The sequence below is a fragment of the Felis catus genome, chromosome B1 (genome assembly GCF_018350175.1).
Source record: "Felis catus isolate Fca126 chromosome B1, F.catus_Fca126_mat1.0, whole genome shotgun sequence".
In the NCBI taxonomy this organism is placed as follows: Eukaryota; Metazoa; Chordata; class Mammalia; order Carnivora; family Felidae; genus Felis; species Felis catus.
This window is the reverse complement of record NC_058371.1, coordinates 101,859,124-101,886,882: the sequence shown is the minus strand read 5'-3', so window position 1 is coordinate 101,886,882 and position 27,759 is coordinate 101,859,124. Positions and strand designations below refer to the sequence as shown.

The 27,759-nt window shown below is 34.3% G+C and overlaps 1 protein-coding gene across 10 annotated transcripts in view; it reads left to right on the top strand.

Annotated features, from left to right (window-relative positions):
• Positions 1 to 27,759, top strand: part of KIAA1109 (transmembrane protein KIAA1109 homolog) — a 211,542-nt gene that overhangs the window by 106,240 nt on the left and 77,543 nt on the right. For all 10 annotated transcript variants that reach the window (XM_045055906.1, XM_045055911.1, XM_045055905.1 and 7 more), the window contains 16 exons: positions 192 to 365; positions 835 to 955; positions 3,010 to 3,156; positions 3,501 to 3,628; positions 3,961 to 4,160; positions 6,900 to 7,097; positions 7,770 to 7,981; positions 10,525 to 10,676; positions 11,128 to 11,278; positions 11,454 to 11,606; positions 13,253 to 13,493; positions 17,247 to 17,389; positions 19,595 to 19,814; positions 20,285 to 20,443; positions 22,234 to 22,409; positions 25,689 to 25,864. In XM_045055906.1, coding sequence (XP_044911841.1) covers positions 192 to 365; positions 835 to 955; positions 3,010 to 3,156; positions 3,501 to 3,628; positions 3,961 to 4,160; positions 6,900 to 7,097; positions 7,770 to 7,981; positions 10,525 to 10,676; positions 11,128 to 11,278; positions 11,454 to 11,606; positions 13,253 to 13,493; positions 17,247 to 17,389; positions 19,595 to 19,814; positions 20,285 to 20,443; positions 22,234 to 22,409; positions 25,689 to 25,864 — 2,751 coding nt within the window. The remainder of the gene's footprint in view (positions 1 to 191; positions 366 to 834; positions 956 to 3,009; positions 3,157 to 3,500; positions 3,629 to 3,960; positions 4,161 to 6,899; positions 7,098 to 7,769; positions 7,982 to 10,524; positions 10,677 to 11,127; positions 11,279 to 11,453; positions 11,607 to 13,252; positions 13,494 to 17,246; positions 17,390 to 19,594; positions 19,815 to 20,284; positions 20,444 to 22,233; positions 22,410 to 25,688; positions 25,865 to 27,759) is intronic.

Sequence of the window (27,759 nt, the reverse complement as noted above, 5' to 3'; positions counted from 1 at the left end):
AGTTTTCATTTTTGTACCTCACCTGTCCTGTCTCTGAAAAGCATTTGGGACATAAAATATCTAGTTTAATTCCATGAAATTTTTAGTTGAAATAAACGTACATTTGAGTGGTCATTCATCTTAAGGAAACTTTAAGTTCTATTCTTTCTCGTAATCTTTTAAACCTGTATTTTGCTTGTTAAATTGTATAGTACACCATATACTCCTCTGGAAAAGAAAACTGTTGATAACACAGATGATGAAACATTAACAGAAGAGTGGACCCTGGATCAACCAGTCTCTCAGACCAGGACCACAGCCATAGTTGAAGTAAAAGGGACTGTTGATATTGTTCTGACTCCCCTGGTGGCTGAAGCTTTGGACAGGTATTACTTTTGTTTACAAATATAACTATTTCATAAAATTATAAGTGTATGTGATATGATTAGTGTATGTGTTAATAAAGAAGATTGTTGATGATGGCTATTTTGATTGAACAAAGATGAAAATATGGTTTATCATTTGTTACTTTTTCAGCATAAATAATTATATTGCAATATTGTAATTATTTTATTGCATTATATTTTCTCTTTTTTACTTTGGGATGATGAGCATAAAATGTAACACCAGGAACTAATTAGTATGTTTGATATTCTTACTAGTATCTACTTAATGAAAGGAAAAAGGGGAAATAATAGATTTCTGTGTCCTGCAAGGAGCTTATAGCCCAGCAAAGGAGACAAAACTAACACTAATAAAATCTAGAGTGGAACATAATGGGCCTATTTAGATAAACTAGACTGTAGTATTAAGTGATATTTAAGTTTTTCATTTACTGTTTTTTTTTTCCCTCAGGTATATTGAAGCGATGGTTCATTGTGCTAGTACCCGCCATCCAGCTGCAATTGTAGATGATCTCCATGCCAAAGTCCTCAGGGAAGCTGTCCAAAATAGCAAGACTACCTTCTCAGAAAATGTAAGAACATTTTTATTCAGTGAGTGTAGCCAATTGAATACTCTTCATGTGTACGTGATATTTAAATTTGAAAAAAAAAAACATGTATTAAAATTTTATTAGCCCTTTAAATTGGAATACATAGACATTTTTTTTTTAAATGTTCATTTATTTATTTTGAGAGAGAGAGCATGAGGGAGGGGCCCAGACAGAGAGGGAGAGAGAAAATCTCAAGCAGGTTCTGTACTTTCAGTTCAGAGCCTGCCACGGGGCTCAATCTCATGAACTGTGAGATCATGACCCAATCTGCAATCAAGAGTTGGAAGCTCAACCGACTGAGCCACCCAGGCACTCCAAATCCATAGACATTTCTGAATAGTCTTTGTATGTTATTGGCTCCTTAAGAGATACCATATATAACTGTACTGTGAATAAATAGCAATTAAATATTTATTAAAGTGTTTAGCTTTATTTTTTCTTTTATATCAGAAGTAACTTAATTCTAAGGCTTTCCTAAAGAACTTTGGTCCTAAGTGAATGAACAATCAATTGTCAGGCTGGTACATTGATTTTCTAAGAATGCAAAGCTGCATATTGACTTTTCTCTGTGATTAGATAACTTGTGTCTTAATATTTTTGAGATTATTTTTATTTTATTTTTTTAGAGAGCGAGAAAGCGTGCATGCATGGGCACACATGCACAAGTGGAGGAGGGGCAGAGGGAAAGAGAGAATCTTTTTTTAAAAAAACTTTAAAGTTTATTTATTTATTTATTTAAAAATTTCAGGGGCGCCTGGGTGGCGCAGTCGGTTAAGTGTCCGACTTCAGCCAGGTCACGATCTCGCGGTCCGGGAGTTCGAGCCCCGCATCAGGCTCTGGGCTGATGGCTCAGAGCCTGGAGCCTGTTTCGATTCTGTGTCTCCCTCTCTCTCTGCCCCTCCCCCGTTCATGCTCTGTCTCTATCTGTCCCAAAAATAAATAAACGTTGAAAAAAAAAAAAATTTAAAAATTTCATTATTTTAATTAATTTATTATTTATTTATTTATTTATTTATTTATTTATTTATTTATTTATTATTTATTATTTTTGAGACAGAGAGAGACAGAGCATGAACGGGGGAGGGTCAGAGAGAGGGAGACACAGAATCTGAAACAGGCTTCAGGCTCTGAGCTGTCAGCACAGAGCCTGACGCGGGGCTCGAACTCACGGACTGTGAGATGATGACCTGAGCCTAAGTCGGCCGCTTAACCGACTGAGCCACCCAGGCGCCCGTAAATTTTATTTATTTTAAGAGAGAGCATGAGCAGGAGAAGGAAAGAGAGAGAGAGAGAGAGAGAGAGAGAGAGAGAGAGAGAGAGAAAATCCCAAGTAGTTTCTGCACTGTCGGTGCAGAGCCCAATACGGGCCTTGATTTTACAAGCCTATGAAATCATGACCCGAGCTGAAATCACGAGTCGGTTGCTTAATGGATTGAGCCACCCAGGTGCCCCAAGATTATTTTTGTTCACTTCAGTGAATTAAGTCATCATCTCCTGGTGTGTGATGTTCTACTTATGTTGTAGTTCTAGCCACTGAGCCAGTTTCTTAGCAGTCATAACTTGGTGATTCTCTATTTGACTTTCAAATTTATCTGGGTCATATTTGGGCTAGAGACTAGAGGCAAGATAAAGTGAGGTTGGTTATTTTTAATGATCCAGTTATTCAAAACATATATGTACATCAAAAGAAATTTGAAAATATCCTCAGCCAGTAAGGAGCCAATTATCAAAAACCAAATCTGTTCTTAAATTAATACATTTTACTGATTCTAAAATAATACCTATTGCCATTTTTTTTTGTGTTTTTCTGTAGGGTGTTTTCACTTTATTTTATATCACTTCTCTTCAGCCCTGAAGCTGCTAGTAGTGTTGCTCGCTTTTCTAAGGTTTGGACTTTAAGAGCGTGGGTGCTAAAGTGGATGGCAGCTGGCATATAGATGGGCATAAAGGAGCACATTGGATAAACAAGTTGCAATTGTGGATGATGTGGAAATTATGAAAGTTCTCTGAAATAATAATTCTACTTTAATCTCTAGCTATCTTCCAAACAAGATGTTAGAGGAACAAAAACTGAACATACTACCATAGGAACTACTAACCAAGGACAAGCACAGACAAATCTTATAATGAAGCAAGATAATGTAACAATTAAAGGTCTTCAGGCTAATGTTAGCATACCAAAGGTAACAATTTAAAAAATTTTCCAGAAAGAGGAAAACATTTTGGTGGGTTTTATCCTTTGTATTTACTAAGCTGAATGGTGGTAGAATAGATTATATCAAAAATATATATTTTATTTTTTGATGATCTAATGGAAAAATTAATATAGTTTACTTAATTGGAATATGGGGTAATATTTATAAAATATTCCGCATCCATCCAATAAGAATTGAATTATGATTATGAGAGTCTATCAGACACATACATACATGATTCTTAACAGTAGTTTTTCAGTTTCTTGTATATTTTATGTTTAACTGATAATTTTTAAGTTTTTAACTCTGAAATTTATGACATTTTGTGTTAGGTAAACTTATGTTTGTTACAAGCCTCCGTGGAAGAATCTCCAAGTACAGCTCCTAATAAAAGCGTGACTCATGTTTCTCTAGTAGCATTGTGTTTTGACAGAATTGCTACACAAGTTCGTATGAACAGGTAAGATTTATTAATTTGAGCCATAATTTTCTTGTTGGATGTAAAAGCAAGAAACAATCATCATTTTAATATATTTCTGAAAACTGGTGCTAATACTCAAAATTTGTATTGGAATTTCAAATATCACTTTATAGATATGCAAAGTAGGTTTTTAAAAGTTCATACTGTTTTTACACATACTATTTTTCAGTAAACACTGAAAAACTTGTTATGAATATTGGTTTAATTAAAACAGTGGAATTAAAAAAAACATTTATTAAATGTTTTTACTGAACTATATTGTTTACATGTTAACTATCATACTTCTTTTTTTTTTTTCTTTTTCCATAAAGAGGTGTGGTTGAAGAGACTTCAAACAATGCAGAACCTGGTAGAACATCAAATTTTGATAGGTATGTCCATGCCACTAAGATGCAGCCTCAGTCATCTGGATCTCTCAGATCAAATGCTGGAGCAGAAAAAGGCAAAGAAATTGCAGCCAAGTTAAATATTCATCGAGTTCATGGGCAACTTAGGGGTCTTGATACAACAGGTAGGATTCTACAACAGATATTTTTCTTTGACATGTATAAATGTAAGAAGAATTTGCAAAAGGAAACATGATTTTTAAAAATATTGCTACAATTTGAGTATTTTATAAGAGAAAGGTATTTCTGCATATATTGAACATATGGTATTTAATTGTTTAGTTACTCACGTTCTATGACAGTGGAAGGTAAACTGTGGTAGGAAAGTGAGTGGTATGGCCCAAATTAGGAACTGCTTCTGTCTCCTCTCTTTTTTCTTCATAGTATCTGCTGGCTCATTATAAAACAGAGAGTATGATCTTTATCATCTTTCTTACTTTTTAATCATTGTGTTGGCACAACTTCATTAAAAAGAATTAATTGCAAGGGGCACCTTCGTGGCTCAGTTGGTCAAGCGTCCCATTCTTGATTTCAGCTCAGGTCATGATCTCGCAGTTTGTGAGTTTAAGCCCATCAGGCTCTTTGCTGACAGTGCAGAGCGTGTTGGGATTCTCTATCTCCCTCTCTCTCTGCCCCTCCCCTGCTCACTTCTCTCTGTCTCTCTCTCAAAAGTAAATAAATAAATGTAAAAGATTATTATCTTATATATAAAAAAGAATTAATTGCAATATCAAAAGCTGTTAGTCAAATCTATAAAATATAGTAGCAATAAGAACAATAGCTGTGTCTCTTAAAGTTCCTCTTGAGGTGAAAAACTAGAGATGTTACATATCCTTTTAATATTTTTGATGTAATTTAGTGCACAGCTCATTTTATTTTTTTTTTTTTAATTTTTTTTAACGTTTACTTATTTTTGAGACAGAGAGAGACAGAGCATGAATGGGGGAGGGTCAACGAGAGAGGGAGACACAGAATCCGAAACAGGCTCCAGGCTCTGAGCGGTCAGCACAGAGCCCGACGCGGGGCTCGAACTCACGGACCGCGAGATCATGACCTGAGCTGAAGTCAGACGCTTAACCGACTGAGCCACCCAGGCGCCCCTACATAGCTCATTTTAAAGGCTTCAGTGATCTCAGATTGTCAGAGAGTCAATCTAGAAAAAAATGGAATTTGTCACTCTTACTTGAGATGATTGCTATGTTAAAATCTACATATAGGACAGGTGACCAATCCTGAATGAACAAATGATTACCTTGAGTTTGCTCATTGTATTCTGTGAGCTCTGAAGTTTCCATGATTCTTGTATATATCCTGGGTCTGTGTAACTGCTGTGGCTTTCTCAAAGCTTTCACCATCCTTGTGTTTGAGGGCAAAGCATTTTGAGGATTCCAGATAAAAAGACTTCTCATGGCTGCCTGAGATCTATTGTCCTAAAGCTGGTACAAAATATAGTGGCTTAAATATAAAAAGGCTTAGTTTGCACTGGTAACCAGTTTGCACTTGGGTGTTGTAGAGACTGTAAGAAGTAATTAAATAGAATTTTAAAAGGCACACTATGTAGAAAAAAGTCATTAAAGACAAAACATAGTGTAAAAAAGCGTATGTAAAAAACATAATGTTAAAAAAAATGTAATTGTCTTTATATGTGCATAAGATATCTGTGAAAGGATTCTCAATAATCTAATGACATTTGTTACCTAAAGGGAGGGAGGTGGATGTCCGAGTGTGGTATTGGAGCTTTTCATTGCATACCCTTTCACACATTTTGGATCTTTGATTTATGCAAGTAATTACCTAATCCAAAAATTTCAGTAAAATTTAAGTTAAATTCTCACCTTATATCATACATCAGAATAAGTTCATGGAATTAAAGACAAATATGAAAAAAATAAATAATGGAAAAACATAGAAAAATGTAAGTGAACATTTAGTCTCTGACAAGGGAAGACTTTCTAATCATAAGTGCAAAATACAGTGTTTTCGTATGATGGGTTGTTATGTAAATTTAAAATAGTATCTTTGAAGAATTTTTAATGTCCTCAGGAAGTTATCATGGTTTGCTGTTACTTGAAATGTGGGAACCAAAGCTGGTTTGTTTGTAAAATAATCTCTAAAATGCTAGAAAGAAATTTAATTCAAATGTAAACAAGTTTATCTCTGAGTGCTAAATTTACATGTTTTTTTTTTAAACCTTTTTTTTTTTCCTTTTCTCTCTTAGCTCTAATCACAGAAAGAAATGAAAAAAGTAAACTAAAAGCCTTTGCCAGGCATGCAGGATGTTAGTTTCCATATTGCATATTGTAAGCAGTGGAATTATTATGGCAGTGTCTGTTATGAATTGTAATTACATAAAATGTGTTACCATAAAGTAATCTTTTAGTAAAAGCTGTAATTTTCCTATTTTCTAATGTTTTTCCTAAAGCTGGGTAATTAATTAAAATAATTTTTTTTGTAACACAATGAGAAATTCTTTTTGTAACATGAGAACATAATTAAAATAATTTTTTTTTGTAACATGATGATGTAAAAATAGTTTACCATGAAACTGAATTATTCAGGAGCTATTTAACTTTAGATTTTTAGAGTGTCCTATAATCTTTCAGAAATGAATTCATTCTGCCTCTGAGCAATTATTTGTTAACTGTGGAATCTCTTTTCCTCCCTTTTACTTCAGTGAGATTCTGGCACTTTTTAAGTAGTAAGATATTAGGCATTATTTTAGAAGTTGGTTGGTTCATTTATTTTTCTTTTTGACAGGGTATTAAGATATCTTTTTAAGATATGCCAAGTGTTTCTTTTTTTTTTTTTTTAATACAAACCTCTCTGTCTTTAAAAATGGTCGTCTTGTTCTCTTTTGATAATAGATATTGGTACCTGTGCCATCACTGCTATTCCTTTTGAGAAATCCAAAGTTTTATTTACTCTTGAAGAGTTGGATGAGTTTACTTTTGTGGATGAAACTGATCAGCAAGCTGTTCCAGATGTGACTCGCATAGGTCCCAGCCAAGAAAAATGGGGTTGGATAATGTTTGAATGTGGACTTGAAAATTTAACCATAAAAGGTAAGCATTCTTAAAAAATTCTGCTTAAATGAGGGACAAATTGGCCCCATGTTGCTGAAATGTTTTGAATGATTGTGATTTTTAATAACCTGAATCAGCATATTTAAGCAGAAAGTGTGGTATGTGGGACTATTTACCAGGGTGGGTGCTCCATCCCAATTGCATAAGTGGAACTTTCCCTTCGTTGTGTGATTCAAAACTAACAGAGCATGTAGACATACAAAGCATCAGTGGTTGACAGAAAAATCTGTGGTTCAGAAAAAATTTTGAATAAAATATAAAGCCACCCAGCTTTTGAAAGTTTGTGTCTTTGGAAACTGGATTTTTGATTAGTAGAGATTTGCAGGATGAAAATACAGTAAATCCTTTATTCAGTGAGACACACTGACTTACATTTGTTTTCTTTTATATTACTGAATAATATACAAAAAAAGGGAAGACTGAGTTGTATATAAGACTTTAGGTTTAGTCATGTATGATAGTAATTTTATATGCCTACAATTCTTTATCTGATAATCTAATCTTATGTGACTTTTATGGATAAGGACAAGTTTTGATGAGAAAGAATATCTTCATAAATTTGTATTTTTTGTTTTTATCTTTATGGATACTGTAGAGTACAACATTTATACACCTACCATTTTTAATAAATATATTCTTTCATTTTTAAAGGAGGAAGACAATCTGGTGCTGTTTTATATAATACGTTTGGAATTATGGGTAAAGCTAGTGTCACAGAAAGAGGTGGAGTGCTGACATCCAATAATTCTTCTGATTCTCCAACTGGCAGTGGCTATAATACTGATGTTTCTGATGATAATCTTCCTTGTGATCGAATAAGTCCTTCTTCAGACTTAAATGGAAATTCTGTTTCAGATGAACAAGTTGGTGAATTTTTAATAGTAATAGCGCTTTGAAAAATAACAGAAAACTGCACACCCAATTCAGAGTTAATTTCTGGAGTATATTTGCTTGTCTTTCCATATTTTAGATTTTGCTTAAATAGTAATCAAAGTATTTTGGTGATTATATACTACTACTAGAGTGTAAGTCCTGAAATGTAGGTACCATACCATAGATCTATTTGTATCTGCTGTAGTGCTTTGCTTTATACCTTGCTCATAGTAGGCACTTAATATTTGTTGAATTATTAAATTAACAGAATATCAGAAAAGTAGTCATTGTTTTTATGTTGTTTCAAGGATTTTATATGCAATTCATTTATTGTTTTTATAATGGTAGAATGTCATGATGAATAATAACAATAATGAAAATATTCAAAATTCTAGATTATAGAAGAGTTGTACCAGTGATTGGTGCAAGTTATTTCATCTCCGAAGTTTCTTCATCTGTATAGTATTATAATGATATTGACCTTCTAATTTGTTAAGATTAAAGGAGATAATACATATGAAAGGTTTAACTCAGTGTCTGGCACATAGTAAGACCTTGATAGATGTTGTTTTTAAACACACATATATATATACTTCTAATCATTTGAAAATTAGACCAGCTGAAGAGGAAAGAAACCACCTTTTAAGAAATGTCATGGATATCCAGTATCCATTGGCATAATGAGCTCTGAACCCCAGGTTTCTAGGAATTTATTTTTGAAACATTTATTTTGATTTGAGGCATAGTTCGAGAGTTTAATCACAGTTTTCTTGTGAGGTCTTCGGAAGTATTTGAATGGTGGTTGGGAATTAGCACTTTAATTAAGGAAATTAAAAAAATCCAGTAGGTTCTCACTGGACAAAAGAACTGGGAAAAACCAGCTGTGCTCTCTTTGTCCTTCTATCCTGCTAATATACTTGACAGAAACTCAGGTGTCTTCTTTGATCTCTCTGATCCTACTCTCCTTGCTGAGTATCTCTAAATTTTGTAACATTGCTTACTTTGGCTTCTCTGACTTTTGCTGGTCCATGTCCTTATTCAGTTCTTTGTCCTTAAATGTGGGTGTTCACACCACGTTCTCTTTTTGGCTACCTTGCTTTTTTTGCTATTTGTCCACTCCCTGATTTATTTCATTTCCTAGTCCTGCTCCATAATTTGATGACACTACTCTTGCCCATCGGTTATGCTTTTAGCACTAACCCTTCACCTGAGCCCCCGAATTACATGCATTGGCCTTTAGCTGTCATCATTTACACATACCATAGGTGCCCAAAATTCGGTCAACCTAAATCTAAGTGTATTGCTGCTTTGCTTCACATATTATTATAATTAGTTGCTTATTACCTACAAGCTCCCTTCCCTTTTTAAAATTTGAGTTCTTGAAGACTTTCTTCTCACAGCCTTGTCTGAAACCCACAGGTCAGGTGTATTTGAGAATTCAGACTTTTTTTCCTTTAAGAGAAAGGTAATAACTGTGTGTGGTTTATATGTTACATAAACGCCTAGTGGAATCTGAGATAGCACGGTGTCTTGAAGTATTTAAATACTTATGTAGCACAACATTAATAAAAATGCCAAATGGGATAAATAGCCCGTCACCAGTTCAGATCAAATTTTGTTGCCACATTTACACAGAAATATTTAGATTTTTCAGAACATTGTAATTTTAGAATTGCAGATAAGGAATGTCGACTTATATTTAGTGCCTTCTAACTTTAAAATTACTGTTGCCTATGGTTCAAGTTGGTTTTTTAGCACTTAGGATTCAAACTATTTTGTGGATACTCTAGATTCCTTAATCATCCCACAAGAAAATGTCAGTCTTTTCTTCATCTTGATCACAAGTGAATCAAAGAGCTATAAGTAGACATTACAGGCCGTAGACTTTTTTGTTTCCTTAATATTATTCTTACCTCCTTGCATTCTAAAGAGTGGTAATTATACATTTAAAAAATACTCCTCTATTTCTTAATACTGATTCAGACTGCTAGCATATAAGATAACTCAGAATTTTTTATTGTAGAGTGTTGTTTATTTGAACATGGACTACACTAGTATTTTTATGGCACTTTATTTGGAAGTTTAAAGTATTTTGTTAAACTGGAATGGAAAATAGATTGTGGTGGGAAGCAGAAGACCTTAATTCTATCACTCATTCTCCTACTTAATATTGTATGACCTTTTGGCAAATCACCAAACCTCTTTCTATCACTTTCTTCACGTGGAAAAAATAACAGTTAAACATCTCTAAACAAATGTGATTGAATGAAGTGATCATGAGAAACCCTTCAGTTCTAAGATTTCTTGATTTATGGTTTGTTACAGTGCAGTGGCTTCTCAGACTATGCTCCTTGGAGCTTCAAGGGTCTCTAGATATTTCTCAGAATCAGGCTGAGCAGGGTTTATGTTACCTGTTTTATATAAAGGTGTTATCTGTAGAACTTGCTTTGTTGGGAAGATTTTGTGCTTAAAACATTAACCTTTGCACTAGTGATTTTAAGGAGCTAAGTTTTTGGTTTTTGAATTTATGTAGGATGAAGGAGTTGAATCTGATGATTTGAAAAAAGATCTACCTCTGATGCCTCCACCTCCAGATTCATGTAGCATGAAGTTGACCATCAAGGAAATATGGTTTAGTTTTGCAGCTCCCACCAATGTGAGATCTCCTACACATTCATTTTCTAGGTAAAAAGTTTTTAAAATGTAGTACTATTCCTTGATGTTACTTTATTTTAAATAACATAAAATTCTGTCTAATGTTTTTTAAATTATTTTTCTGATATATCTAGCATTAGGGTTGCCACTTTCTTACCATATTTCCTACTTTCATGCTTTCTATAGACCTTATTATTCTCGTTTGACTCTTTTTCTTTTCTAGGGCTTTAGTTTTACTTTTATATGTCACCTCACCATGAACTTCTTACTTTCACCTCTAATAGGTTTTAATATTTTTCTTTTTTTCCTATTATCTGTTCTTGGCATTTCTACTTATATGTTCATAATGTATCTGGTAACCAAAAGGAAAAGAAATTTTGCCTAAGTAAAATAGCCACTAAGTATAGTAAGTATGGATTATTGTTTGAAATACAAATCTTGACACTTGTTTTTGTAATTTTTTTTTTTTTAATATTCAAAGGCAGCTGAACCTTTTAAGCACTGCAACTCCAGCTGTTGGTGCATGGCTTGTTCCCATTGATCAACTCAAATCATCCTTAAACAAATTAGAAACTGAAGGCACCTTGAGAATTTGTGCTGTTATGGGATGCATAATGACAGAAGCATTAGAGGTATGTCTTTCAACAATACAAGGTATCATACAGAATTTATTATTGAACATGATCCCTTATTGTTCATCATTGTTGGAAAACATCAGACCTGCAAGTTCTTGATTACTAGATATCTTCTATTTGCACTGTCTTTGATTTATATAACTCTAAATCTGTTGTTTTTGCTTTGTTTCAGAATAAAAGTGTACATTTTCCGCTGAGAAGTAAATACAACAGACTTACAAAAGTTGCACGTTTTCTCCAAGAAAATCCTTCATGTTTGCTGTGCAATATACTACATCACTACCTGCACCAGGCAAATTACTCCATCATTGATGATGCTACAATGGTGAGTTATGGAAACCATATGTGAAACCATAGATTAGTTTTAAAGAAGCCTCTATTCTTTAGAGGAGCCATTCATTGATCCATGGGGTTTGAGATGTGGATGAGAAGTCTAGAGGAGAAATACAATTAGAAATACCGGCTTATAGACAACAGTGGGCTCAGATGAATGATTTGGGAGTTGCCAGCATGAAAGTGTTAGAAGCTGTAGATGAAAACTTCTAGATGGATGAAACTTCTAGGGATGATGGCGTGTTGAGGGAGAAACTGGTCCAGAATGGATCCCTGAAGAATACCAAAATTAAAGTGGGGTGGCGAGAGGGTGGATAGAGCTACACAGAATGCTGAGGAGGGAAAGTAACAGGTAGGAGAATGAGGAATAAGTGCCTTAGAAGCCAAAGGTTTAAAGAATTTCAAGCAAAAAGTAATCACCAGCATCAGATTTCACAGAAATGTTTAATAAAATAGGGGCTAATTAATGGTTAAGGGGAGAATGTATAATAATACAAAATAAATACAATATATGTCTGCCTCTAGAAAAGCACTACAGAAGATAACATGTCGTCATTAGAGGTTTAGAACTTGAGGATCTCTCTTCTCTCCAAGCTTTAGGTCAATAGAAAATGCATGAGAAGTTTAGCCAAATTAGGGATCATTCTATCAGTATTTATTAATGATAACCTCCAATGAGAGAATCTCTATTAAAGATGGATTTGAAAAAGGTACTTAGACCTGAGACTAGTATAGTGCTTTCTACTCCTACCCTGGAAATTGAAGGCTGGAGGTCCACAGTGCAAGGCTAGCTTGCCCATCTACTCATAGGCAGAGACACTGGAACTGAAATGCCACCAGGCATTTCTCATGTATGGATGCTTTGCCAAGATATGCTTTATATGTAAGAGGAAGAAGCACAAGATGGCTCTCCTTACTTGAGTGTAAGAATTAAAGGACAGGCTGAGAGATCTGATGTTCCTCAGAAAGCAAGTGAGGTGATTTCTGCTGTCTAATAAATGTCTGTCTTCAATCAGAGCATTTCTCCCAACACAAGGAATTACAAGAAAGGGGATGGAGAGGAGTTGGATGTTTTCCTCTTAGGAAATTAGGAATTAGCCAAATTTTCTTTCTTAAAATCATCACCATGTGGAATAAAGTATATTCTAAATTATGTAATTGTTACGGATAATACCTTTAACTTTGAAAGCAGTTACAAATTCAACTGTGTTCAGCATTTAACCATAGTAATTTATTTATTTTTAATGTTAAAATAGTGGTGGTTACCTAATCTTTGAAGGGAATAATTTCATTCTGTTTGTTTAATGAATATTCCAGGTAGCTCAGAATACATTTGATTTCCTCAATTGAGTAAAAAAGGTACAGTGGACTGAATGGTTCTTAAGGAGAATCCCAACTTTGCGCCTCATGTTTAGCTTCTTATTCACCTGGTAATGTGTTATGACAGAAAGATGCAATGTTGTATTTAGAGAGTGAGTTCTATAGTCAGCTTGAAATGATCTCTTTTGTAACCTTGAACAAATTATAACACACAAATTCTAGCTTCTTCATCTCTAAATGGGAGTTATGGGGTTTAAATGAATAAATGTATGCAAAGCACTTAAATAGTAACTTACTATTAAATCATTATTGTTACAGAGTGATGGACTTCCTGCGTTGGTAACTTTAAAGAAAGGTTTAGTTGCACTGGCAAGGCAGTGGATGAAGTTTATTGTGGTGACACCAGCCTTTAAAGGAGTTAGCTTACATCGACCAGCTCAGCCCCTCAAACCTCAATCAGCTGTGGATCACGAACATGAAGATGGACTTGGGCTGGACAATGGAGGTGGTCTTCAAAGTGACACCAGTGCTGATGGAGCAGAATTTGAATTTGATGCAGGTAATCTGTAAATATTTTAGTTAGATATTACACCTTGGTAACATAGTATATGTGATAATTTTAATCATTTGTGTGCCAAAATTTGAAATTGTCATGGCTTAATTACATAAGTATGGTTTGTATTAGTCCAAATAAATGATGATAATATTGGAATCTTTATACTGACTTTTGAGTTTTATATTTAATTTCATAAAATACAATAGACTTCTCCTAATCTATCCAGTACAATAACAGACATCTTTGCATAGCTAGAATGTTTTGCGTGAAGCACATTAACTTTCTTTTAAAATTCACATTTGTATTTGTTCATTGTCTTGTCTATGACATAGTCTTTTAAAGAAGCCTTTGAATTGTACCTGGTGCCTGGTTGATTATGTATTTATGTAATGTTTAGAGTCATGCTTTCAGCCTGTAATTTTATCAGCATAATGACTGTGCCAGAACACAGACAATAGATATGCTTTTCAAAATTATATGTGCACACTTTAATGCTTTTTCAGAGGTTTTCTTTTGTTATCAAGACATGTCATTTTCAATTATACTGAATTATCATATAATATTTTGAAAAAAATATTACAAGTACCATGGAAAAGGACAGTAGCCTTAAAATTAGAGCTTTCAGAACATTGATATATCAAAAATCTCCCAACAAACAAAAGTACAGGGCCAGATGGCTTTTCAAATTCTACCAGACATTTAAACAAGATTTAATACCTAGTCTTCTCAAACTATTCCAGAAAATATGAATGGAAGGAAAACTTCCAAACTCATTCTGCCAGGCCAAGCATTACCTTGATCCAAAACCAGACAAGGATCCCACTAAAAAGGAGAATTACAGGTCAATATCCCTAATGAACCCAGATGCAAAAATTCTCAACAAGATACTAGCAAATCAAATCCAGCAGTACCTTAAAGGAATTATTTACCATTATCAAGTGGGATTTAATCCTGGGCTGCAGGGGTGGTTCAATATTTGCAAATCAATCAATGTGATACACCACATTAATAAAAGAAAGGGTAAGAACCATGACCCTTTCAATGGATTCAGAAAAAGCATTTGACAAAATATAGCATCTGTTCCTGATAAAAACCCTCAATAAAGTAGGTATAGATGGAACATACTTCAACATCATAAAGGGCATATACAAAGACCCACAACTAATACCATCCTTAATGAGGAAAACTGAGAGCTTTTCCTCTAAGGTCAGGAACAAAACAGGTGTCCACTCTCACCATTACTATTTAACATAGTACTGGAAATCTTAGCCTCAGCAATCAGACAACCAAAGGAAATAAAAAGCGTCCAAATCAGCCATGAAGAAGTCAAACTTTCACTATTTGCAGATAACATGATATGCTATGTAGAAAATCTGAAAGACTCCACCAAAAAAATTGCTAGAACACATGAATTCAGCAAAGTTCAGGACACAAAATTTATGTACAGAAATCAGTTGCATTTCTATACACCAATAATAACACAGCAGAAAAAGAAATCAAGGGATCAGTCTCCAAAGTTGCTCCAGAAACCATACGATATCTATGAATAAACCTAACTAAAGAGTCAAGAGATCTGTACTCTGAGAACTGTAGAACACATATGAAAGAAATTGAAGAGGACACAAAGAAATGAAAAAGCATCCCATGCTCATGAATTGGAAGAATAAGTATTGTTAAAATGGCAATACTACCCAAAGCAAACTGTGCATTTAATGCAATCCCTATCAAAATACCACCAGCATCTAGAATAAAATACTAGAATAAATAATCCTAAAATTTGTATGGAAACACAAAAGACCCTGAACAGCCAAAGCAATCCTGAAAAAGAAAAGGAGAGCTGGAAGCATCACAATTCCAGACTTAAAGCTATATTAAAAAGCTATAATCATCAAGACAGTATGGTACTGGCACAAAAGCAGACACTTAGATCAATGGAACAGAATAGAAAACCAAGAAAGGGACCCACAACTATATGGTCAACTAATCTTCAACAAAGCAGGAAAGAATATCCAATGGGGAAAAGACAGTCTCTTTAACAAATGGTGTTAGGAAACCTGGACAGCAACATGCAGAAGAATGAACCTGGACCGCTTTCTTACACCATACACAAAAATAAATTCAAAATGCATGAAAGACCTAAAGGTGAGACAGGAAACCATCAAAATCCTAGAGAAGAGAACAGGCAGCAATCTTTTTGACGTTGGCTGGAGCAACTTCTTACTAGAGAGGTCACTAGAGACAAGGGAAACAAAAGCAAAAATGAACTATTGGGATCTCAGCAAAATGAAAAGCTTTTACACAACAAAGGAAACAATCACCAAAATGAAAAGGTAGCTTATAGAATGGGAGAAGACATTTGCAAATAACATATCTGATAAAAGGTTAGTGTCCAAAATCTATACAGAACTGATCAAACTTCACACTGAAAAAAACAGATAATAAACATTTTTTCAAAGAAGACATCCAGATGGCTAACAGACACATGAAAAGATGCTCAGCATCACTCATCATCAGGGAAATACAAATCAAAACCATGATGACATTCCACTTCTCACCTGTTAGAATGGCTAAAATTAACAACAGAAGAAACAACAGATGTTGGTGAGGATGTGGAGAAAGGGAAACCCTCTTGCACTATTGGTGGGAATGCAAACTGGTGCAACCACTGTGGAAGACAGTATGGAGGTTCCTCAAAAAGTTAAAAACAGAACTACCCTACAACCCAAGCAATAGCAGTACAGATTCGAAGGGGTACATGTGCCCTGATGTTTATAGCAGCATTATCAACAATAGCCAAACTATTGAAAGAGTCCAAATGTCCATCAGCTGATGAATGGATAAAGATGTGGTATATATATACAATGGAATTTTACTCAACCATCATGAAGAATGAAATCTTGCCATTTACAACAACATGTATGGAAGTAGAGTTTATTATGCTAAGCAAAATAAGCCAGTCAGAGAAAGACAAATACCATATGATTTCACTCATATGTGGAATTTAAGAAACAAAGCAGATGAACATAGAGGAAGAAAAAATAAAGAGGGAAGTAAACCCTAAGAGACTCTTAACTATAGTGAACAAACTGAGGGTGAATGGAGTGAAATGGGTGGGGAGAATGGGCTAAATGGGTGATGGGCATTAAGGAGGGTACTTTTTACGATGAGCACTGGATGTTATATGTAAGTGATGAATCACTAAATTACGCTCCTGAAACCAATAGTACACTGTATGTTAACTAACTAAAATTTAAATAAAAATTTGGAAAAAAATCTTTACCCAGGTTTTTTGTTGTTGTTGTTGTTTTTAAAAAAACTTTATACTTAACAGTGACTATGCTCTGAATAGTAGGCTGGATTTCAAGTCTACCTGAAAATTGGAAGAATACTATAATAAACATCTCTTCTAATTAGTTATCTTCAAATGCCTAGGTTCATCTGAAAATTATGTATTTGCAGCTTAGTTGAATTGTTTTTTTATCTCTATACCATTTGGGTGACCTGTGGAGGCACTGAATAGAAGTTATTTGTTCCTTTTTTAAGATAAATGAGAAGATTGGGGTTGGGAGAGTAAAAGAAAAATGTGAATTAATATTATAGTTTATTCCACAATTAATTTCAAGGAAATTGAATTAATTTATTTACTCAAGGCGTATGTAAAGTTGAGTGTAGTTACACCACTAGGAACACTGGTGTTGCTGTTTCAAGAAAATGTCTAATAACCTATAGCCTACGTATTCTTTTGAACTATTTCAGCCACAGTCAGTGAACACACAATGCTGCTAGAAGGAACAGCCAACCGGCCTCCACCTGGTAGTTCTGGACCTGTAACTGGAGCTGAAATAATGAGGAAACTTTCTAAGACTCATACTCATAGTGACTCTGCATTAAAAATAAAGGTACTTTATTATTACTATTTTTAGTTAGAGTAGTCTTCCAGAGAAGATCTAAATTTTTGATATCTCAAATTCAAATACTAGGTATTTAAATTTAAATCTTCAAATAGTATTTCTATATTCAGTAATTAATAATTCAATAATAATAAATATTCTTATGGTGAAATTAACATGATTAGTAATTTAATATACAGTTAGAGTTAGGCTATTTTATGAATTTATTTACACTGTTGAGCTGGACCACCTTGGGAGCCAGACAGCCTTGGTTTCAATTCTGCCTCTGACACTCAGTTGCTTTGTGACTGAACAAGTAACCTGTACTGTGTATCTGTTTCCTTATCTGTCTGATGGAGATTACAGTAATAACTTTTTCCAGAAAGTCAATGTAAGAAATAGCTGTAATATATGGAAAATGCTTAGAATAATACCTGGCACATAGTAAGAATGTAAGTTATTTGTTGTTGTCATGGGTTATGTATTTTTTGTTAGTTTCCTTTTCTGAGCAACGAAAACAACAGTTAATATATTAACTTTCTTTGAAAATCTGGGTATAGACTTATATTAATACCCAGAACCCATCAGGTAAAAGGTGATAATTTTGCTTATATTAAAATATAAAGTTTCTACACAGAAAAAAATAACGTATCATAAACAAAATAGACATATGACAAAGGACTAATTTCCTCATATATATAAAGATCTTTTTCTAATCATTAGGAAAAAAGAGCAAAACCAAATGGAAAAATGGTATATGGGCAGTTCACATAGAAATATATATACATATGTGAATATGTACCCTCTTACAGTTAATGTAAATTAAAATGAGATTTCCATTTCCACCTGTCAGACTGAAAACATTAAAACATTTGAATAGTGTATATTGTTGGTGAAGATGAGAAAACAGACACTCTCCTACACTACTGGTGGGAGTGTAAACTGGCACAACCTCTTGGAAGAATAATATGACAATTTGTATCAAAACTTAAAATGCGATCTTCTCTTACCCAGTATGTTCATGTCCAGGAATTCATTCTAAAGAAATGGATGTTCTAATTATTCAAAGACACACATCCAATAATGTTTTTACAACACTGTTTATGACAGGAAAATAATAGAAGAAACATAAATAACTAATCATTAGAGGACTAATAAACTAGTGTACCCTGATACAGATGTAGACTATGAAGACTTAAAAAATTGTGTTTAAAAGATAAAGGAGATCTCTAAGTGGATATGGAATGGTCACCAGAGTGCTGGATTAAAGTAAACACAAAATATGGGATAATATGTATCTGTGTGTTAAAAAAAAAAAGGATAAATATGTGTATGTGCTTGTATAGTCATAAATTATTTAAAGAAGGATAAGAAATAGTACCTTTTGGGGAAGGGATATAGTAGACTGGAGTGAGGGGATACTTTTTATTGAATAATCTTTTTGTGCTTTTAAAGTCTTCATTCTGTGTACATATTGCTCTTTTAATTAAACAATTCAATGATTGGTATACATTTGTTAAGTTTGGACTATTAGGCTTACTCTATTTCTACAGCATAGTTAGAAGGAGGATACTTTTAAACTCTCAACTCCTTAGTCGTTTCAGGTTTTTTTTTGGTTGATGATTTTTCCTTTCTCCACAAACGTTCCTTTGTTTATAGATCATAAAAATCCTCCAGAGAATTGAATTGCAGTGCTTTGTTTCAGATCTCTTCTTTTATAGGCTTTTCTTGTACTATTTTATACTGATCTGAAATTCTAATCTTAGATGTGACAGGGCAAATAGAGATGGGCAATTCTGTAACTTTTTATTTTCCTCAGAGAATTTCTGAAAATTGTTTTTGACATATTAGAACTCTACAGAGAATCTCTCACAGATTTTCATTATCAGGGTACCAAGAAAAGTACTACAGTATTAAGAATTTCGGGATAGAAATCTTGCCACAAGACACATGCTTCAGATTTCAAAGGGAGTTAATAATTCATTGTTAAAATAAGTGAGTGATAATAAAGGCTGTTCTTTGCATTGTACTATAACGTTTTAAAACATTTTTACATACACTTGAGATTCACCGTAGTCCTAGTAGGCACAATCTGTGTTGGTATTAACGTGAATAGTAACTAGCAGTAATAGCAACAGTAGTAGTAGTTGCAGTTATTAGCAGTCATTGTTATATACATAAGAAAGAAAGAGCCCTGTGTTGTTCCTTTTGCAGGGCATTCACCCATATCATTCTTTGAGCTATACCAGTGGAGACACTGCCACAGATTCTCCGGTACATGTTGGACGTGCTGGGATGCCAGTTAAGGAGAGTCCAAGGAAGGAGAGCCTACTCAGCTACCTGACTGGAAGCTTCCCAAGCCTGCACAACCTCCTGGAAGGGACCCCTCAAAGAAGTAGTGCAGCTGTAAAAAGCAGCTCCTTAACAAGAACAGGTACATCCTTAGTTTAGACAATTATAAGTTTACTTCTATGCAAGAATTAAAAACAAACAGGACTTAAGTTTATTTTGATTTATACTTTGGTTGCATAACTAATCTATCTATGTATTACACATAGAAATCTTTGAAAAAATATTTTGGGAAACTCTTCTCTTTGTAACTTTTGGTGTCTTCATGCCTTTAATTTGTATTTCTAAATTGCAGCATTTGACATTACTGTCAACCTAGTCATGGTATGGGATGGTGTCAAAACCAGCTAGCGGTGCATTTCTTCTTGTTATATTAAAAATAAGTTATTTATTAATGCCTTAATATCTAAATACCAACATCATGCAGTGAGTTTGAAAACATCTTCAAAAGACAATTTAACCTGACTTTTAAAAATTAATTACATAAATCATATTTTATGCTTCCTTAGTATGTAAGTAATACATACATAATAAACAATAAAACTTTTTTTTCAGGAAATACAATGGCCACTGATATGTTATCCGAACATCCCTTGCTATCTGAGCCATCTTCTGTGAGTTTCTATAATTGGATGTCAAATGCTGTTGGTAATCGTGGAAGTGTGGTGCAGGAATCTCCTGTTACAAAGTCTGCACATAACAGCCTTCCAACAGGTATTAAGCTACGTGTTATTTTGCTTAACTGTCTAAGATGCATACATACATTTTAACAAAATCCTGTTTTTCAGGGAATAGTCAAAAAATCTGAAATGTTTAATAGTGTTTAGTTTAAATTTTCCCATTTATGAAATATCTTTGTTAATATCAAGTTGAGAGAATAGTAAGCAGTCACTTGGTGTTCTTGTGGAAAGACAAATATGTCAAATGTGAGATTGTATATAATTTAAAGAGTTTAAAATGTCCAGTTAATGTGGCTGGTTTAATTTTCTAAATACCAAAAGGCGGTAAATGAAAACATGCAAAGTATATGGCATAATGTACCTACAATACAGAAAAAATATTTTTAGTTTTTCCACGTTCCTCAGAGAAATAATAACTAGCATTCTTTTACTCTTTTTAGTAATTAAGTATTTAATTAAAATATTTAATTAAAATCTAAACGAGTACTAAGAGGAATTAAAATAAGATTCTTGCCCTTGAGGAGGAAACGAGGGCAATTTATTTTATTTTATTTTATTTTTATTTATTTATTTTTAAATTTTATTTATTCTGAGAGTGAGAGAGAGAGAGAGAGAGCATATGTGCATGTGCATGAGTTGGGGAAGGGGGGGCAGGAAGAGAGGCAGAGAGAGAGAATCCCAAGCAGGCTCCATGCTGTCAACCATGAGATCATGACCTGAACCAAGATCAAAAGTCAGATGCTTAAGTGAGCCACCCAGACACCCTGGCAGTTTGTTAATTTTAAAAGGGTGTGTGTAAATAGGAAGAAGACTGGCAGGGAATTCACAAAGAAATATTGGTGGCTATCTCCAGAAACAGAAGAGGTGCCACCTTTCGTTTTCTACTTTTTTTCTTTTTTGGGGTTGTTTTCCCAAATTTATTAGATGCATGTATTATTTTCTTGTAAAAAATTTTTTTTTAAAGACTGTGAAATAGGCTTTGGTCCTAGTTACTGAGGGCAGCTGAAGTTAATCCATGTAACAGCAATTTGCATTGCTAACAAATTCTGTTCAGATAGAAAATAGGAAATTATGAAATGTGGTTGAAACATGACTATTTAGTTTTTGGGGGTTTTTTTTGTTTTTGTTTTTTTTTTGCTGGTGTGTGGCGTACTTTTGAACCTGGAACTGATTCTAATTATGACTACATTCCAGTTCTTAGCATTGGCTCTTGGTTGAAGGAGAGAGAAGGATGATGCTTCCACCAGCTCTCAGTACTTTTCTAAAACTAGTCTCACTACTGTGCAGTTTAAATTTTAAGAAAACCAGAAAAGAACATTTCCTCTTTATCATGCGTGGGTCTTTTGCCTGGGGAGCTAAAGGGTAAAGGGAGTACATAGGAAAAGAAATAGTGTCATTTTATTTTTCTTTTGCCTCAGGAAAGCATAGTTGGGAAGAAATTTATATGTGGGACTCTGTGACATCCATTGCTTTTATCCTACTGCTATCTATGACTGCTCCTCAGTGCAAAGCTGAGGGAATATCAAATGCTTTTCAAAGATATTCTAGCCATAAAATTCTGTACTTTGGACTGACTGGTTCTAATACAGACTTCATGTATGAGGAAGACTAATATTTTCTGAAATTATAGTTTAATTTCATTTTTATTAGTAAATCATGCCTCTAAAATAACCTAAAAGTGCTTTTTTTTTTTTTCTCATTCAATTAAGATGGTCTGGTAATACTACTATAATACAGACTTCATAAGTTTACTTTGCTGTGCCCTTTAAGTTGTTTTTATTTCCTCACAACTTAAGTTTTATTTTTGAACATTTACTCCGTTAGGTGTTGCACCCAATCTTCCTACGATACCCTCAGCTTCAGATTTCAACACTGTCTTATCTAGCGACCAGAATACTTTGGATGGAACGCATTCTCAGCATAGCACTAGTCAGGATGATGTGGCAGGTGTAGAAGAAGCCAACCAAGGGTTTCCTGCTGTGCAGCTTGCTGATGCACAGGTGAGCCGGTCTCTTTTTCCATAATTATAGTAATCCCTCATTAGGTGGTACTTAGCAGCTGGAACCACCAAGTCATGTGCACCTTGGAAATTCTAGGGCATATCTTTTTTTCTGTGCTTCTCTGCCTAAAGCCTTCATGCAAAAAAAGGAGGAACCTTTTAAAAGTACATGGGTTAATTATAAGTGCAAATTTAGCACTTGTAGATGTTCATTAAACAGAAGAGTGGTATATAGTTATTAGTCTCATACAGTAACATCTTTGTTATTTGGAGATACAAATTGACCAAAACATATGACTAGAAAGCTAAATTTAACCATGTCATATAGAAGGCTATATTAAGTGCTATGTTAAGACTTTATTGAGTGAGCACTTGGGAGGCACTGAAGATTTTAAAGCAAGGAATAAAGTGACTAGAACTGTACATGTAGAAGAAATATTATATGGTAGCAATGTGTTAATGGATTGAAGTAGAGAACTATAGGTGAAAAAAATGAGTTGTTGAAATAGTTCATGCAGTGGTAAATGAGGCTTTTAACATAGATGGTTGTGACTTTGATAAAGTGATGGTAAAATATTCTGGAGGTCTTTATTTAATTGATTAAAGGTAGGAGTGGACAGCAAAATCCTTTGACTATTTTGGTTTGAATGATCACAAGGCAAGTAGATGAGTGGAACCGTGGCTATTAAGAGGTGTTATTTTTTCAGGATGAGAGAGACTCAAGCATAGTTAGATACTTAGGAGGAATTAGGAAGGTCCTGATCAGAAGAAGAAAAAAGAAGGGTAAACTGATAGAGCAAGATTCAGAGAGGGATGAGGAGTGTTGGAATTTACAGTCATTTATAGAGAGAGATGTTTTAGACATAAAAAAATACTTTTTTCCTCTGAGAATTTCCTCTGAGAAACTGAGAAGGCAATAAGGACAGTTCACAGCTATACAGGTAAGTTTGCAAATTGGTAGCTTCAATTTTCTCTTACAGTAGAAGGTAATTTATGTTAAGAAATGTGTCAGGCACTTTAAAATTTTCCTGAGATTTACTTCTCCAGTACATTAAAGTAGTTTTTAGGGTCTTCATTTTCTTTTTTAATGGAGAGTGGGAAAAGAAATAATTTTGTTGTTTTGGCCTATAGAATACATTAATTGTATTTATTAGTATTCAATACATATTTTTAGAGATAACTATATTGTTTTAAAGACTCTAAAATCTACTAGAAACATGAATATTAAATAATATGGTAAAAAACTCTGTAAGGTAATTTAGATATGTGTAAACGTTGGAGTGAATATGGAAGAGAGCTTACCAAACAGACACCCTAAAAAGATTGTCAGATAGTGCTGAGGGCCTGGTTAAGAGTTTAGGTTAGTGTTAGGGTAGCAATGAATGCAATTATATCATCTCCTCTCATTGTTCCTAGCAGCCCAGCTATAGGAGTAGAAGATGATTGATCCAAAGCAGATATAGCAAGAAAAATGTGGTGATAAGATATAATAAACAATCTAGGAAGTTGGTGAAATGAAATTAAGCAAGATTATAGGGGAAAAGGAAGTCCTATAACTTTGGACTGAAGTGTTGGTTATCTTCATGGTCAAAGAAGTCATTCAGGATTATAAATTGGGATTGAAAAGAAACAGGAGAAAATAATCAAAGTTTCTGGAATCAAAGTTTCTGATAGGTATGGAGCCATAAATAAATGACAAAGATTAGGAAAGAGGGTGGTTTGAACCTTGAAGAGGGTAGAGTTTTTCCATTAGAATGAGCGAGCAAATCCAAGAGTAAAGGCAAGAAAGAATATCCCAAGCAAGTATAAAAGGGAGAAGAAATTTATCCCCAAAGTTCCAATCTACAGTAGAACTGTTTGAATTCTCTGTTCTAGTTCTATAGTCCTTAGAAGAGTAGCCTTTCTTCCCAAGCACAAACAAATGAGATGTCCTAGAGGTAATTGAACATGTAGACTTGAGTCTTAATACATAAATTGCACTTGTCCATTTTAATGATAATATTTAACTTTCAGGAAAAGATCACTAAAGGAGAGTGTACAGTTGAAAGGGTTAGGGGAGGGCCATGGAAAGCACTGGGTAGCACCTATATTTTATTTTACTTAAAAAAAAAAATTAATGTTTATTTTTGAGAGAGAGAGAGCACACGTGAACGGAGGTGGGGGAGGGGCAGAAAGAAAGGGAGTCACAATCTGAAGCCAGCTCCAGGCTCTGAGCTGTCAGCAGTCAGCCCGATGTGGGGCTTGAACCCATGAACTGAGTCCCATTTTCAGGGACTCATGGGGCTTGAACCCATGAGCTGAAGTCAGATGCTTAACCAACTGAGCCACCCAGGCGCCCCATAGATAGCACCTATATTTTAGATGTGGAAGGAGGGAAAGGAACCATGCAACAGAGAATAAGTAAATTGATTATAGTAACCAACTACTAAACAAATTAGTTGCTTCTGTTTGAGTTAGCTCTTCATGACTACAACATCAGTTAACAAGACATTTAATCAGAGTGATGTATTTCTATAAGCATGTGTAGTACTTAAAATATAAAGGAAGTTTTTTGTCAGGAAATAAATATTAAATGACTGTTATAACCAAGTGATACCATTTAAAAATAGGTCAGATATTCATAATATAACATATGAAACATTTTTATATTAACATAAGATGTTGATAAGCTATTCTAATACCACGTTTTTATGGAAACACAGTATACATGCCTTTTTTAAAAACAGGAAGTAGAATGATTTAAACTAGTTCAGGGGCGCCTGGGTGGCTTGGTCGGTTAAGCGTCCGACTTCGGCTCAGGTCATGATCTCACGGTCCGTGAGTTCGAGCCCCGCGTCGGGCTCTGTGCTGACAGCTCAGAGCCTGGAGCCTGTTTCAGATTCTGTGTCTCCCTCTCTCTCTGCCCCTCCCCTGTTCATGCTCTGTCTCTCTCTGTCTCAAAAATAAATAAACATTAGAAAAAATTAAAAAAAAAAAAACAAACTAGTTCACAATTTTATTTTCCTTGTACTTTCAGACACTCAGGCAGGTTGGAGGAATCTTCTTCCTTGTGATTAACTTGAAAATGAGTGGCACACAAGAGGTGCTCAAAAATACTGTTAAGTTTTAAGTAAAATTAGAGCTTAACATTTTTTGTACAAGTCCCCCCCACCCCCACCCCCTGCCTTTTTTTGCTTCACACTGTGGTAATAATATATGTATTCAGATAGGATAAGAAAAAAGCCACAGTAAATGATGGATTATAAATTAAGCTAATTAATGAATGTGTTATGTCTTCCAGGTTGTTTTTAAACCTCTTCTGAGTCATACAGGGATTCAGTCACAGGATGCAATGCCACTCTGCTACCGAATGTACTTTGGAGAACACCTTTCATTTTCAGGGACTTTGGACTGCCTTAGAGCAGATATTGTGGATTCAGACACAGCCAAAGAGAGAAAAGGCAAAAGAGCAAGAAGGTGTCTTGTGTTATTGATCTTTTTGTGTAAAATTTTGTATATAGGTTATAATACCTTTTTTTTAAATTTCATTTTCCTCTATGCTAATGAGAAACTATTTTTAATATCTTAATGAGAAGGTAATTTCCACTTGTCAAAAACAGACTTATTTTAATAACCTGTTGACTTTATAGATGAGGAGGCCTATTTTTAGGCGTAGTTTTGTACCATGTTAGCACATGTATGTGGGTTAGCCAAAGTACATTTGCTGTATATATACTCAGGATGTGTTTACTATTGCAGTAGTTGATTTTTATGGTCTTATACATTGTAATTTTATATATCTTACTTACAATTATTACTAACTTTGCATAGACTTTTAGTATTTTCTATTAGATACAGAGTAGAAGTTATATTTAAAGTATAGCCATCGGAAACAAATACATAAGAATGCTGAATGTAGCATGGTGAAAGTTAAGAACTACCTTTTACTTTCATTCTTTATATTATCAGAGATAGTTCTTCAATTTCTTTACTGCTTGAATAGGAAATATTATGCTCACTAATAAGATTTGACTAATCTTTTGTGAACTTGGAATTTTACTTTGAGTAGGTCTTGCTAATGGATATAGGAATCATAGAATATGGACATACATGGCATTTGTGACAAGTTTTGCAGCATTCTTGGTTTGATCCAATTTGTGTTTTTGCAGGGTGGTAAATTAAAAGTAAAATGCACTAAAAAAAGCAAAATGCCCATGTATCCAACATATGACTAAATGAAAAATGTTTTCCGTATGAAATATTCTATTTAAAATTTTAAATAATTTGACAAAATCAGTTTAAACATTTTTATGAAATTTTTTTTTAGATTTTTTTTTAATGTTTATTTTTGAGAGAGAGAGAGAGAAAGCGTGAGTGGGGGAAGGGCAGAGAGAGACGGAGACACAGAATCTGAAGCAGGCTCCAGGCTCTAAGCTGTCAGCACTGAGCCCGATGCAGGGCTCGAACTCACAAACTGCTAGATTATGACCTGAGCTGAAGTTGGACGCTTAACCAACTGAGCCACCCAGGTACCCCTATGGAAATTTATTAATAGAAAAATATAGCTTGCTTATGTTTTGTTTCAGGTCTAGATATCTGAGGATTTTCTACTGACACAGGAATATGGAAATTGCATTGTCTTTTCTATTAAATATAGGACAGTCCTTGCTTTTCACAGTAGAGTGGTACCATAACAATGACTGTGCAAGCTGAAGCACCACAAAGTGACCTTAATGATTATTAAGATTAGTGGGGAGGGACACCTGGGTGGCTCAGTCGGTTAAGTGTCTGACTTCAGCTCAGATCATGATCTCACGGTCTGTGGGTTTGAGCCCTGCGTCGGGCTCTGTGCTAGACAGCTCAGAGTCTAGAGCCTGCTTCTGATTCTGTGTCTCCCTCTCTCTCTGCCCCTCCCCTGCTCATGCTCTGACTCTCTCTCTCTCTCTCTCAAAAATAAATAAAGATTAAAAAAAATTAAATGAAATGAGATTAAATATGTAAACAATATATTTAACAGAGGTGGGAAGAGGTTGGCTAAGGGAGGTACCCTAATCGACCTATAATTAACTTTAAATTCCAATACCATTGGGGTGCATTATCACATTGGTAAGAAAAAATGTTTTATTACTTCACTGAAATAATTAACATAAATTTGATTTTAACTAGTCAGTTGTGGAATAAGATCAAGGGAGAAGACGAATTTTCCAACTTATAAAAAATTGGCCTAGTGAATAATAACTTGAGCTCTTGCTTAAAATTATCTAAATGGCTTATAACGTGTTTTACCTTGGAGATTTTTTGCTAATAAACTAATAAAGATTGTGCAGCTCTGGAAAAAAGGAAATAAAACCTTGCCATTTTTTTCTTTTTTT